Source organism: Callithrix jacchus, chromosome 15 (genome assembly GCF_049354715.1).
Source record: "Callithrix jacchus isolate 240 chromosome 15, calJac240_pri, whole genome shotgun sequence".
In the NCBI taxonomy this organism is placed as follows: Eukaryota; Metazoa; Chordata; class Mammalia; order Primates; family Cebidae; genus Callithrix; species Callithrix jacchus.
In genome coordinates this window covers 12577090-12591429 of record NC_133516.1, presented here as the reverse complement: position 1 = coordinate 12591429, position 14340 = coordinate 12577090, and the positions used below count along the sequence as shown (strand labels likewise).

Here is a 14340-nt window from a genome sequence, read left to right as displayed (position 1 = left end):
GTCTCTCAGCCTGATATTGGAGGAGGGGTGGTTCCCAGTGGAAGATCTGGGCATTCCTTCTAAAAGAGGCAGGAGTAAGTTGGGCAGACGAAACAAAAACTGCCCATTGTATCTTCGTGACTGTATCGTCGCTGAAGCCTGGCCACAGGTGTTTGTTGTAATTGATGTTCTAGCTCGACTGATCTTGCAGGACGGAACAAGCCCTTCTTTCTGTCATCAGCTTGGATGGTGGAGTTTGATGGCACGCTGAGACACCAGCAGTGGTCCAGGGGGACTTAGACGGACTCTGCTTGCCTGGGAACATGGCCAGAGTTTTCCTCTCCACATGGGCTGTGGGCAGTGTCCTTGAGGAGTGGTGAAGTAGGGCAGGAAGCTTGGCGGAAGGGAGTTCTTTTGAGGCCTGCTGATGCTTAGCGTCAGGAGGGGGCAGCTCTGGGGTTCTGGCTCCTCTGTCAATTTGCAGCAAAGCTGGCAAACAGAATGGGATTGTCACCCGATTTGGGAGGCAGCCCTAGGCCTCGTGGAATTCTAGAAAGACTGCGTCTCAGAAGATGAAAGGAAGGCTCCATGGTGAGGGAGGACTTTCCAGGGACATATCTGTCCCAGCACTGTGGCCGATCGTTTCCATGACCTTGATCTTCATTCAATCTCCTTCTCAGGAGGAGGACTGTGTTGGGAAGTAGGGGTGACCTCTTTTTAGGGCAGAGGTTCTCAGAGTTTGTTTTGCAAAGGAATTATGGGTCGGAGCCAGGGACACCTAATTAAACGTGTGCCTCCAGCACCCCCCTGCTAGGGAATTGGCTTCAGCAAGTCTAAGGTAGGTGGGGTACAGGATTCTGCGTTCTGAATAAGCACCCAGAGGTTCTGATGAGGTTGGTTCATTGGTTCAGGGAATACCCTTTGAGATCCACCTTTTGAGGCTGGAGTATTGAGGCCAAGGATGTAAACCAGACTCCAGCATTGAGACAGGGTCCATATGATAAAACTGAGCGGACCACTTGAGCTCAGAAGCAGGGCGGAGCTGAATGGTTACGTGCTTCCCTTGGTTGGTACTGGCTCAGGTTTTGGTGTCTTGGACTAAGAGGTGCTGAGGACCGTAGAGAGAGATGCCATGTCATGCTAGGTCACGCTTGCATCTGCTGACTCCCTGCTGTCTCTGCAATGGAACCCCCTTTGATGGACTTCATTGTGTTTATATCCAATAATCCTTTCTTAACAATAGTGCTCATTGTGTAGTACATGCTGACTTGTTTAAAAAATGTTTAGACAGATTGTATACATATGGACAGGGCATCCTTAAGTATAATTTAACACATTTTGCAACTGTTAAAGCCACCCCAACACAGAATATCTCAGTGAAACAGAGGAGTTAGTTCCTGGTATAAATGTGGATGGTGAAGGAATAAGAGGAAGGACAGAACGGGGGCAGACAGGGGTGGAGCCGGTGTGGGAGTGAGACAATGGGGGTGATGGGGTGGGTATTTGTCATAGGGTTATGATTAGTGTTGCAGGAGGCAGGGAGTTCAGAGGCGTGGAGTTCTAGGGAAAGGGTCAGCCACAGGGAGTTGGGCTGGGTGAAATATTCTGAGCTGGTGAAGTTGAGGGACTACAGGAGCTTGTAGAACTCATCGAAGTAGTGCAGGTAAGTCGAATGCTCGAGTGTCCTCTCCAAGCCCTAGGCCCTAGACTCAGGAGTGTGATAGGTGTTCCCTAGTAGGGGTGGAGGGCCTCATCCTCCAGGGATGTTTGATAATTCTTGGAGGCACAGATTCTTAACAAAAGCAAGTGTGAAGGGACTAGGAAGGATAAGTTGATTGATTGATTCATTCATTCACTCACTCTCTCTAGGGACCATCCCTCCTTGGTGGTGGGCACTGCTCCGGCCTCTAGATACAGTGCTGAGCATGGTACACTCTCACTCAGCTGGCATTCTAGTGGGATGACAATACTTAACAAACAGATATGTAATATAATTTTAGGATGTGCAGAGCCATGAAGAAAAATAAAGGAAGTGAAGAGGTGAGGGAGTGGCAATTTCAGATTCGGGGGCAGCGTCGGGGAGAGCCTCTCTGAGAAGGTGATGGTTGACAGAGACCTGAGGGGCGGAGGCAGCCTGATGGATACTGGGAGGCGGGCAGCCAGGCCTCACTTCATGCTGGGAGATTGTTGGGCCTGTGGATATTTCATGACTGTGTGGGAGACAAGCTCACTGGCTGGAGCTCTGTTTTGGGGGCAGCACTGACTCACCGCCCAAGTGTTAGGCAGCCGGTACGCGGCTGTGAGCTTGTTTCTGCTGCAAAATGAGGATCCTCCTGGCTACTCTTGTTTTACAAGAATCTCATGAGAATTGGTCTGTGTCTTTCTGGAAAGTGTTTTTATTACACAATATCTTACATGTATGCCACGGGGTAAATTGTTAGCAACGAATCCAGCTGTCTTCTCAGAGAGCAAAGTTTGGGCTGGTCTACTGAGCACTGACACTGAGGAGACCCCTCAGAAAAGACCTTGAATGCCTGCTGATTTTTGTTGGGGTTACGACTCGCGGGGGTCTGTCCTGCAGACTTTGACTTAGCAGGAGTATTTCCACTAAAAGAGGCAGGAGTAAGTTGGGAAGACGAAACAAAAACTGCCCATTGGATCTTCGTGACTGTATCGTCGCTGAAGCCTGACCACAGGTATTTGTTGTAATTGATGTTCTAGCTCGACTGATCTTGCAGGACGGAACAAGCCCTTCTTTCTGTCATCAGCTTGGATGGTGGAGTTTGATGGCATGCTGAGACACCAGCAGTGGTCCAGGGGGACTTAGAGGGACTCTGCTTGCCTGGGAACATGGCCAGCGTTTTCCTGTCCACACGGGCTGTGGGCAGTGTCCTTGAGGAGTGCACTGACACCCAGATATTATGTTTTGCTAGTTTGGCTGAGGGACGGGGTGGTTCACAGACTCGTTGGAGAGTGCTGTAAACAGCTGCAACTGCCAGCCTTCCTAGCAGCGAGACTTGCACTTTGGGAGGCCGAGGAAGGAGGGTCTTCTGAACCCCAGCATTCAACACCAGCCGGGGCAGCAGAGTGAGACCTTGTCTCTAAAAGATTAAAGAAAAAAATTGTCTGGAGGTGGGTATTTATAGTCCTAGCTACTGGGGAGCCTGAGGCAAGAGGGTCACTTGAGCCCAGAAAGAGAAAGAAAGAAGAAAGAAGAAAGAAAGAAAGAGAGAAAGAGAGAGAGAGAGAAAGAAAGAAAGGAAGGAAGGAAGGAAAGAAGGAAGGAAGGTAGGAAGGAAGGAAGGAAAGAGAGAGAGAAAGAAAGAAGGGCGAGAGGGAAGGAAAAAGGAAAGGAAGGAAGGAAGGAAGGAACAGGTTATTGATTTCCAGAGCCCAGAAAAAATAAGAAAGAAAGAGAGAAACTGATTATTGATTTTCAGAGATAAATAGGAGGTGTGGGATAGAGAGGAGGAGCACGACTGAGGGGTGTAATCCCCTCGGTGTTGAGATGGAAGTCCTAGCATTGGGAATCACATCACCAGAGCTCCACCCGGGCCTTCACATTTCAAAGACTTGGCTGAAAGTTAATGGCTCCCTAAGGCACATATTCATGTGTCTGTAGCTCAGAAAGTCCAGTGACAAATGTTCGCAGACATTCCCTAGCTGTGTGGCTACTGCCTCAATTCGTACATTTTCTGACAAAAGGCTTCCACATTGACACAGCCTCCATTGATGCTGGGTTGTGAACTGTGAGGGTCTGGGGTGTATAGACTGCTGGCTTTAGTCAGCTTGGGCTGCCATAACAAAAACCTTAGAGTGTGTGGCTTAAACACCAGAAATGTGCATTTCCTCTCAGTTCCATGGAGTCTGGAAGCCCAGCATGAAGTTGCTGGCATGATCTGGTTTCTGGTGAGGGCTTCCTTCCTGGCTTGCCGATGGCCACGTTCTCACTGTGTCCTCACATGGCCTTTTCTCCGTGCGTGAGCAGGCGTGGTGGGGTGCGTGTGGAACCTCTCTCTTCTTATAAGGACACTAATCCTTTCAAATTGAGACCCATCCTTATGATCTCATTTCCCTTTAATTACCTCCTAAAGATCTTATCTCCGAATACAGTCACATTAGGGGTTAGGGCTTCAACATATGAATTTTGTGGGGGACATAATTCAACCCATGACATTCTGTACTTGGCCCTCAAATTCATGTCCTTCTTATATGCAAAATACATTCATTACATCCCAGCAGCTTCCCAAGTCTTAATTTATCCCAGCCTCAACTCTGAAGTCCAAATTCTTGTCTAAATATCATCTAGATCAGATATGGGTGAGACTTGAAGTACAATTCATCCTGAAGCAAAACTCCTCACCAGCTGTGAATCTGTGGAACAAGACAAGTTATATGCTTCTAAGATAACGATAATGGGGCGAGTGTGGGATAGACATTCCCGTTCCAAAAGGGAGAAATGTGAAAGAAGGAAGAAGTGATGTGTCCCAAGAAAGCCCAGAACCTAGGAGATAAAAGTCCAGTGGAGTTTAAGGCTTCAGAATACCCTTTATGGTTTGTCTTCCCTTCTGGCCCGCTGAGGTGGCCATGTCACCTCCATGGCTGTAGGTGTGAGTCCTCCCAACAACCCCCTCCCCCGACTCCCAGGCATCGCATGGAGGCTGTCTGGCTTCTGGAACTGAGGCAGTGGCCCTGATTATTTCTGAATCACACTTACGGTAATTTTTCCCTCTTAAAGAATAGTGCGGGCTGGGTGTGGTGGCTCATGCCTGTAATCCCAGCACTTTGGGAGGCCGAGGTGGGTGGATCACCGGACATCAGGAGTTCGAGACCAGTCTGGCATAGCAAAACCCCGTCTCTACTAAAAATGTAAAAATTAGCCAGGCGTGCTGGCAGACGCCTATAATCCCAGCTACTCTGGAGGCTGAGGAAGGAAAATCACTTGAACTTGAGAGGCAGAGGTTGCAGGGAGCCGAGATGGCGCCACTGTATTCCAGCCTGGGTGACAGAGTGAGACTGTCTCAAAAAATAAAAATAGTGCATGTTCACAGCTGAGGACCTCATTGTTTTTTACTGTGAGATCCAAGAAGTCTGACAGCCTTCCTTCAATTGTCTTGTCTCTTCCCCTTCAGTTCAAACTGGCAGTGTTTCTTTCTGTTCCTGTAAGTCCACGAGCATTTTATTAAGTGATGGTCCAGCCACACTTTTGGTGTTCACTTCAGAACATGCTTCCTCGTTTTTCTCAGTATGGGTGGGCTGAGAGTTTTCCAACCCTTTAATTTTTGGTTCCCTTTTGCCTAAACATTCTTCTTCTAATTCATCCCTCTCCCAGGAGGAAAGAAGCTGCTTTTTCCATGTTTGCTCAGAAGTATGCTCAGCTAAATATCCAGTTTCATTGTTTGCAAGTCCCACCTCTTGCAACACAGCAGAGCACAGTTTAGTCCAGACTTTGCCACTTTATAACAAGGATCAGTTTTCCTCCAGTCTCCAATACACGTTCCTTGTTTCCATTTCAGACCTCACTAGAATGACCTTTAATGCCCATATTTCTGGCAACATTCTATTCACGGCAATCTAGACTTTTTCTAGCATTCACCTCAGAAGCTCCTCTAACCTCTACTCAGTACTCAGTTCCAAAGCCGTTTTCACCACTTCTCAGCACCCCACTTCTCAGGACCAAAATGTGCCTTATTCAGCTTGGGTTGCCATAACAAACACCACAGACTGGATGGATTCGCCATGTTTCCATTTATTTTCTCCCAGTTCTGGATGCTGAAAGTCCGAGATGGGGGTGCTAGCATGGGCCGGCACTAGGAAAGTCCCCTTCCTGGTTTCAGATGGCCACCTCCACGCTGAGCCCTCACATGGGGCAGAGCGATCACACGGGAGAATTCTAGTCTCTTCCTCTCCTTATAAGAACATCAATCCTATCCGATTAGGACCTCAACCCTATGACCTCATTTTTCTTAATTACCTTCTAAAACCCCTATTTCCTAATAGAGTCACACTGGGGCATTGGGCATTAGAGTTTCTTGTCTTCTTTTTTTTTTTTTTTTTTTGAGAAGGGTCTTGCTCTGTTGCCCAAGCTGGAGTACAGTGGCTGAATCTCAGCTCACTGCAAACTCTGCCTCCCAGGTTCAAGCCATTAGCCACACCTGGCTCATTTTTGTATTGTTGTAGAGATAGAGTTTCACCATGTTGGCCAGGCTGGTCTTGAACTCCTGACTTCAACTGATCCACCCACATTGGCCTCCCAAAGTGCTGGGATGACAGGCATGAGCCACCACACCCAGCCCTAGAGTTTCAACATACAAATTTGTGGGGCACACAATTCAGTCCAGAGTACTGTCTAGAAGAAGATTTAAACCTCTTCCAGCACTACCCAGATGGGCGCTCTGCAAATGCATGGTCAACTGAAAGATGTGGAATTACAGAGCCTCCAAGGAGTTGTTTTTATAAGCTCTGCTGCCCCAGCTTATGGGATTGCTGAGGTCTCACAACCACTGGGAGGGCACACAAGAGTGAACAGGTTTCTGTGGGAGTGGGACTAAAGGGGCTATCTCAGCTGTATCTATTAAAGACCCGCCTCATGGGGTGAGAATGTCGTGAGGCTATTGTTCAGCCCACCTAATTTTTAATGCTAAGAACAATAATAACTATTCTGAGCATTTGGATTTGTTAAAATACACACACACACACACACAGAGTGAGGACTGTGAATTGTGTAACTGGCTATATTGTCTGTGATGCACTTGGTCAGCCACCTAAAATGACAGTGTAGCAGCCACGTGGTGGGCATTGCTAGCCTCATTCATAGATCACCTTCATGTTCCCACTCATGTTTTTCTGTCTTTTCCCTACCTACTTTTTCTTTGAGATGGAGTTTTGCTCTGTCATCTAGGTTGGAGTGCAGTGGTACAATCTTGGCTCATTGTAACCTCCGCCTCCTAGGTTCAAGCGATTCTCCTGCCTCAGTCTCCCAAGTAACTGGTATTACAGGAGCACGCCACCACACCTGGCTAATTTTTTTCTATTTTTAGTAGAGACAGGGTTTCACCATGTTGGCCAGGCTGGTCTTGAACTCCTGACCTCAAGTGATCCTCCCAAAGTGCTGTGATTACAGGTGTGAGCTCCCACGCCCGGCCCCCCACCTACTTTTAATTCATGCATTCTTGCTGTATTTTAGGTGCCATTCAGGTTTCCAGAATTCCAGAAATCTTTTCAGAGCATGGTTAGGTTATACACACTTTAGCAATGTTTTTTTCTGACACAGAATCTCATGCTACTGCCCAGGCTGGAGTGCAGTGGCATGATCTCAGCTCACTACAACCCCTGCCTCCTGGGTTCAAGCGATTCTCCTGACTTAGCCTCCAGAGTAGCTGGGACTACAGGCATGTGCCACCATGCCCGGCTAATTTTTGTCTTTTTAGTAGAGACAGGGTTTCACCATGTTGATCTGGCTGGTCTTGGACTCCTGACCTGGTGATCTGCCCGCCTTGGCTTCCCAAAGTGCTGGGATTACAGGCGTGAGCCACCATGCCTGGCCTACATATACTTTAAAAGTAAATAAAATTGCTCACGCATTCCCTGGGAAGGGCCAACAGTTTAAATGTCAAAGTCGAAGAAGTACGATAAATTCATGTCTGAGCCTGGTGTGGGGTTAAAAAAACATCTCTCTATCTCTTTTTTTTAACTTTGGTTTTAAGTTCAGGGTATATATGCAGGTTTGTTATAAAGGTAAACTTATGTCATGGGGAGTTGTGCAGATTATTTATCACCCAGGTACTAAGCTTAGTACTAATTATTTTTCCTGATCCTCTACCTCCTCCCACCCTCCACCCTCCGATAGGACTCAGTGTGTCCTGTTCCCCTCTCTGTGTCCACTCGTGCTCATCATTTAGCTCCTACTTATAAGTGAGAACATAAGGTATTTGGTTTTCTGCTCCTGGGTTAGTTTGCTAAGGATAACCGCCCCCAGCTCCTTCCATATCCTTGCAAAGGAATGATCTCGTTCTTTTTTTATGGCTGCATAGTATTCCATGGTGTTTATGCACCACCATGGTGGTTTCTTTATCCAGTCTACCACCAGTGGACATTTGGGTTGATTCTATGTCTTTGCTATTGTGAATGGTGCTGCAATGAACTTATGCGTGCATGTGTCTTTATGGAAGAATGATTTATAGTTCTTTGGGTCCTAATCCTTACAATAAGCTTAAAAAATAGCTATTAAGATAAGAGAACTGAAGGTCATGGAGATTAAATAACCTGTCCAACTCTGGGGTTGGTGGAGCTGGTGTTCAAATCCTGGTCCATCGGATGCTGTAATAGAACCTGCACCCTGTTTCCCCGCTTCCACGATGGAGGCTAAGTATCTGGAAGTCCAGTCCTGGGGAGGGACCAGGAAAGGCAGAATCCAGAGGTGAGACAGAGTCCTGGAATGAGGGAATTCAGGGCTCCCACATGCATCTGGGAACCACAGACATGAGGTTCAGCATCTGAGGTGAGAGGCAGCTGCAAGGCCACTTGCACTTCTGGCAGGTATGGGGGCCTCAGCTGGCCAGGCCAGAATGTGGGGCCAGGCTCCAGGCCAGAAGTCAGCTACTGTGAGAGTCAGAAGCCCTGTTTGGGCGCTGGGGGAGGAGGAAAAGATGAAGCCTGGGGATCCTACAATGCCCTCACGTGAATCACCTGCACTCTGAGCCAATAAAAGCCAATAAAATAGATCTGGGACTGACTTCTGGGATCACAGTCGGGCGTGGAATTCCGTTCAGCTTGGTGAGTTCTGATGCAATGTCTGACATGTAGGGGGTGCTGGGGAACAGAGAGCCACCGGCCCAGGACCTGACGTGGGGAAACTCCCTGTTCCCTGAGGGCCGAGGAATCTGAAATGGGATCTCTTGAGGCCTGGAACCTCAGGTTCTAGTAGGATTCACATGCACACATTTCTCTTCCAGGGCCATGTTCTGCAATGATTTAAAGGAAAAGTATGAGAAGAGGATCGTTATTAAAGGGGTTGATGCTGAGACCATGCACACTCTCCTGGACTACACGTACACCAGCAAGGCACTGATCACCAAGCAGAACGTCCAGCGGGTCCTGGAGGCTGCTAACCTCTTCCAGGTGTGTGAACAAATTGGCTCAGTGCTCTTCTGTGAAGCAGGTGAACGCCGTAGTTCTCCAGAAGCCAGGCCTGTGCCTGGGACAGGACACACACACACACACACACACACACACACACACACACCCGCTAGCTGGGCTTGTGCTTACTTGAAAACTAGAAGATGCTCATTTGGACATTTCCTGAGAGGTGATGAGATGGGGCACTGACTCCTCAGTAAGATGAAGCCAGGGGAGCTTGGTGCCCAGAACCTACTCTGGGGCCCTGACTCTAAAAACAATGACTGCAATGTGCAGAAGCTTAGCTGGGGCCAGTGGCTGCGTCCAGCACTTCCACACACAACTTCTAATTCACAGCATGATTTGGGGAGGTGATTATTTTCCCCATTTTACAAGTGGGAAAAGGAAGGTGCATAGAGAAGAATTGGCAAGGCTGTGACGTGACCCCTGGGCTTACTGAGTGCAGGGTCCACATGCTGGCCGCCACACCACGCAGCCTCCTAGGCAGCAGGATCGAGGTCCTGGGGGAGGCAGGACCTTGCGTGGTCAGCACTTGGTGGTGGCTGTGAAAGGTCATTGAGAAGTAAGGGTGTCATAGAAGGTGAGGGAGAGACCCATAGGATTAAGGTTTATTTTACAATCATGTGTATTGCTTCCATTCAACAATGTTTGCTCCAATCTGATTATAATAATTAGATATAGCTTCATAAAAGATCCATAGATTATGTCAGTTGCACCCACAGTTATCACAGGGATCCCATCCCAAGTTACCATCTTTGTTTAGGTCTGAGATTACACCACTGAACCTGATTCCACTGGATGAAGGCAGAGATTGTTGCATTGCCTGGATGTTGAGACTTATGCAAATCAGGGTCCAGGGATAGGCCAGGTCATTTCCAGAGACCAGGGCACACATCAGATCTGGTCCATGGTTTGGGATTTGGGGAGGTAGTGTCCACTTGGGTCATCAACACATTTGGGAGTTGAGGGGAGTGGAAAGTCAGTCTGGAAAGGTAGGGAATGAGGGGTCCAGGGTCTAAGACCATTGGCCATGGGGTTAGCTTTGTTGAGGCTGGAGTCAGGGCAGGATTTATGAAGTCTGGCAAGGAAGGAGGAGTGGACAAAGGAAGGAAAATCAACTGTGAACAAAGCTCTGATGCATTCTGAGTGAGGGGTTGCTGCAATTTTAGTCAGTTTCATGAGTTTAATTTCCCCCAGGACATCTTAACGATACAGAGCAAGTGTCTCTGTAGACACCCACACACCCATGCCCTGTCTTTTCTCTGTCCTCACCTGCTCACACCCTCAGCCTCATTGACAGGAAAACATTCCTTATTATGTGAAGAAGGGACTCACTCAGCAAGTTCATGTCAGCAGCATCCTCATCCCCTCCTTAGAATGCCACTACTCCAGCAGTCTAACTTCAGGGAAACCCTTTCCATGTCAGAGGATATGGGTTTTTTTTCCTCCTAAACTTTCTAGAAAAGGCAAATATCCCCGCTCTTAACTGCCTCCCTGGAAAAGGCTCATACCTGGAGCGGAATCACCCCATTCACCGTTGTTTAGTGAAGCCACAGCTGCCATTAATATTTTCACGCTAATCTTTACCGGGGCCCAGAGATGGTTGCTACCATGTAGCACTGACAGTAATGATAGTAATCGCACTTGCTGCTTTACGTAAGGTTTTAACACCAAAGTAGATGCTCAGTGAATACAAATTTTATTCAGCGCTTATCCACATGCCTTGAGTAACAGAGCTGGGACTAGTAGCCAAGTCTCTTGATTTTCCCACTAGCTGAAAGCAAGTCTTACACAATAAGCTAAGGAGAAGTGCTTTGGTTTTCAAAATCCAGTTTTTAGTGTTTTTAATTGGAATAGCATTACAAACTTACTATAGAAAAGTCAGAAACCCATACAAGTAAAAAGACATAAAAATTACTACAGTTCCTTCCTTTCCACAGACAATACAGCAGCTTCTTTGGTGTATACACTCACGGGTCCTCTCCTGTGCACTGACACAGACAGAGGCAGCTGGGAGGGTGGTTAATGACACAGCTTTGGGCTCAGCCTGCCTAGATTTAAATCCCAGCTCCACCACTCACGGTGAACTTTGCAAAAGTTTCCTAATTTCTTTGTGCTCCGGTTTCCTTTTTGGTAAACAAGGATTAAAATAGAGCCCATGACACAGAATTGTTGTACTACTTATGGAATGTTTAAACAATGCTTGGTGCATGATAAATGCTATATAAATGTTTATAACATTGCCTATTACATATCCTTTAGGAAAATAGTGTCCCATTAGATACACTGTTTTTTTGTTTCATTTTGAGACAAAGTTTCTCTCTTGTCACCCAGCCTGGAGTGCAATGGCACAACCTCAGCTCACTGCAACCTCCGCCTTCTGGGTTCAAGCCATTCTCCTGGCTCAGCCTCCTGAGTAGCTGGGATTCCAGGTGTGTGCCACCATGCTCGACTAATTTTTGTATTTTTAGTAGAGATGGGGTTTCACGATGTTGGCAAAGCTGGTCTCGAACTCCTGACCTCAGGTGATCCATCTGCCTCCACCTCCCATAGTGCTGGGATTACAGGAGTGAGTCACCCACCCAGCCTGGATACACTGTTTTAAATCTATTTATTTTACTTACATTGTAATCATTTCTCATGCTAGATGCATTTCTGTAATGACAGGTTTCTGTAATGACATAATAGCTTAATGGAATCCAATAATATAATAATTTAGTGAATCAATTTCTGTGGCTAAAAGTTTAGGCTGTTTTCATGTACTTGACTATTTAAAACAATGTTTTCATAACGTCTTTTTACTTTTATTTTATATGGATGAGATAAATGTCCTAATAGAAATAAAATGAACTAAGGACATGAACAGGTAATTTACCAAAGAGGAAGACCAAATAGTACATGAATATATTTTTAAGTGCCAAACATCATTAGTAATCCAAAAGGCACATTGAGTCAACAATAAAATAACATTTGTGTATTATTTTGGCCAAGAGTGTGTACAATATGATGTGCAGTGTTTGCAAAGGTGAAGGAAAACAGAGACTTCCATTCATTGCTGGTAGAAGTATACATGGAAATCTCTTTCTGGAAGTCGCCTTGGAAATAGATGCTAAAAACTTTTAAAATGTATATGCTAAATAAATAAGTACAAATATGCAAAGTAGTTCATATATATAGTTTTGTAGTGGGTTGGATTGTGTCCTCTAGAAAGGCACATCCACGCCCCAACCCTGATTGCAGTGAGTGTGACCTTATCTGGAAATAGGGGCTTTGCAGATGTAACTGAGTTAAGGACCTCGAGATGAGTGCCTATTGGATTTAGGGTGAGTCCTGAGTCCAGTGAGTGGCGTCCTTATAAAAGAAAGGAGGGGAGATTTGACACAGAGACACAGAAAGAAGGCCATAGTTGCCAAGCTTATGTTAATATGTTAATGACAGTCCTAGGAGACTCATAGAAGCTTAAAAAGTCAACAGTCGTTGTTCCCATGTCCTCTTCCAGTTCACTCTTCTGGGGCAATTAATTTCACTTGTGTTCGATATTTCTTTTATTGACTTCTGTAGTTCTGAATGACTTGTGTACACTGCTGTCTCCTGATGCCACGATTTTAGATAACTGATTCCCCTTTGTCCTCCTCTCTCTGAACTGGCTGCCCTCCAGGTCCTTTGCCCAGCTGTCACCCTGGCTCTTTCCTTTGCTGTTATCCTGGCAGTTCCTTTTACCTATTTTGCATGTAAATTTTCTGTTCTTGGATCCCATCTGCAATGGACTGTATATTTGTGTTCCCCTAAAATTCACACTAGAATCCTAACTCTGAATGTGATGGTACTAGGAGACGAGGCCTTTGGGAGGTAATTAGGTCAAGAGCATGGAGCCTTTGTTACTAGGATTATTGCCCCTATAAAAGAGGCCCAGGTGATCTCTGTAGCCTTCTTCTGCCATATGAGAATACAGCGAAAAGTTGACCACCTGCAACCTGGAAGATGCCCCTCACCAGAACCTGACCATTGTGGCACCCTGGACCTCCAGCTTCCAGAACTGTGAGAAATAGATTTCCATCATGTATTACCCTGTTAGTCAATGGTCATCTGTCATAGCAGCCTAAACTAAGTCACCACGTCTTCTTTCTTGTACATTCCTTCATTTTAGTGAATCACAACCTTTAACAGCTTACCATAAAAGAGTATGTGGGAGATGAATTTTTGGAGACTTTTATGTCTAAAAATGTCTTTTTTCTACCTTTATACTTGATTGATAGTTTGAGTATAAAATTTAAGGTTGAGGCCGGGCATGGTGGCTCACGCCTGTAATCCCAGCACTTTGGGAGGCTAAGGTGGGCAGATCATCTGAGTTCAGAAGTTTGATCAGCCTGGCCAACATGGCGAAACCCTGTCTCTGCTAAAAATACAAAATGTAGCCAGACGTGGTGGCAGGTGCCTGTAATCCCAGCTATTCAGGAGGCTGAGACAGGAGAATCACTTGAACCCTGGAGGCAGAGTTTGTATCGAGCTGAGATCATGCCATTGCAGTCCATGCTGGGCAACAAGAGCAAAACTCTGTCTCATATAAATAAATAAATAAAATGTAAGGTTGAAAATATTTTTCTTTGGGCATTTTGAAGGCATTGCTTCATATTACCTGTTGCGTATCTTAGAAGAACGGGTTCCTATTGGATACTTGGTTTTTAACCTGTTTATTTCCACCTGTACTGTATTATAATCTTTTAAAATGTCCATTGATGCATTTCCGCAATGGCGCTTACAATAGTTGTGATCTTTTCCCCATTCACGTGTTCGACACAATAGGTTATTGCAATTTGGAGACTCGTGTCTTTCAGTTCTGGGAAATTTTCTTGTATGATCTCTGATTCCTTCATTTTTCTCTTTATTATCCCTTCCGGAGCTATCGTTGGTTAGGCGGTGAACCTCCTGGACTTATTTTTATTTTTTTGTATCTTCTGTCTCCTACTGACCTCTCTAGCTTTTCTGTTTTATTTTCTAGGTGATTTCCTCAACTTTGCCTTTAAACTTTTCTGCAAATTGTTCATTTCTGCCACCATAGCCTTAGCTTCTAAGAGTCTGTTATTTTATTAGACTCCTAATCATTATATTTGAAGTTTCTGTCTGCTCTCACTCTTCCTTTTGCATTTCTTTACTCTGTGTGCTTAGGTCGCCAACTTCCAACTCAGAGCATGGATCGGTTTCCTGGGGCTGCTGTAGCAAATC

At 46.0% G+C, this 14340-nt stretch overlaps 1 protein-coding gene and 1 long non-coding RNA gene across 4 annotated transcripts in view; one reads left to right on the top strand and one right to left on the bottom strand.

Annotated features, from left to right (window-relative positions):
- LOC118147844 (uncharacterized) overlaps window positions 1–14340 on the bottom strand; it is a 148755-nt gene that overhangs the window by 61206 nt on the left and 73209 nt on the right. The window lies entirely within an intron of this gene.
- KLHL6 (kelch like family member 6) overlaps window positions 1–14340 on the top strand; it is a 66057-nt gene that overhangs the window by 17676 nt on the left and 34041 nt on the right. For both annotated transcript variants that reach the window (XM_078350247.1, XM_035275071.3), the window contains exon 2: window positions 8934–9099. In XM_078350247.1, the coding sequence (XP_078206373.1) occupies window positions 8934–9099 (166 nt within the window). The remainder of the gene's footprint in view (window positions 1–8933; window positions 9100–14340) is intronic.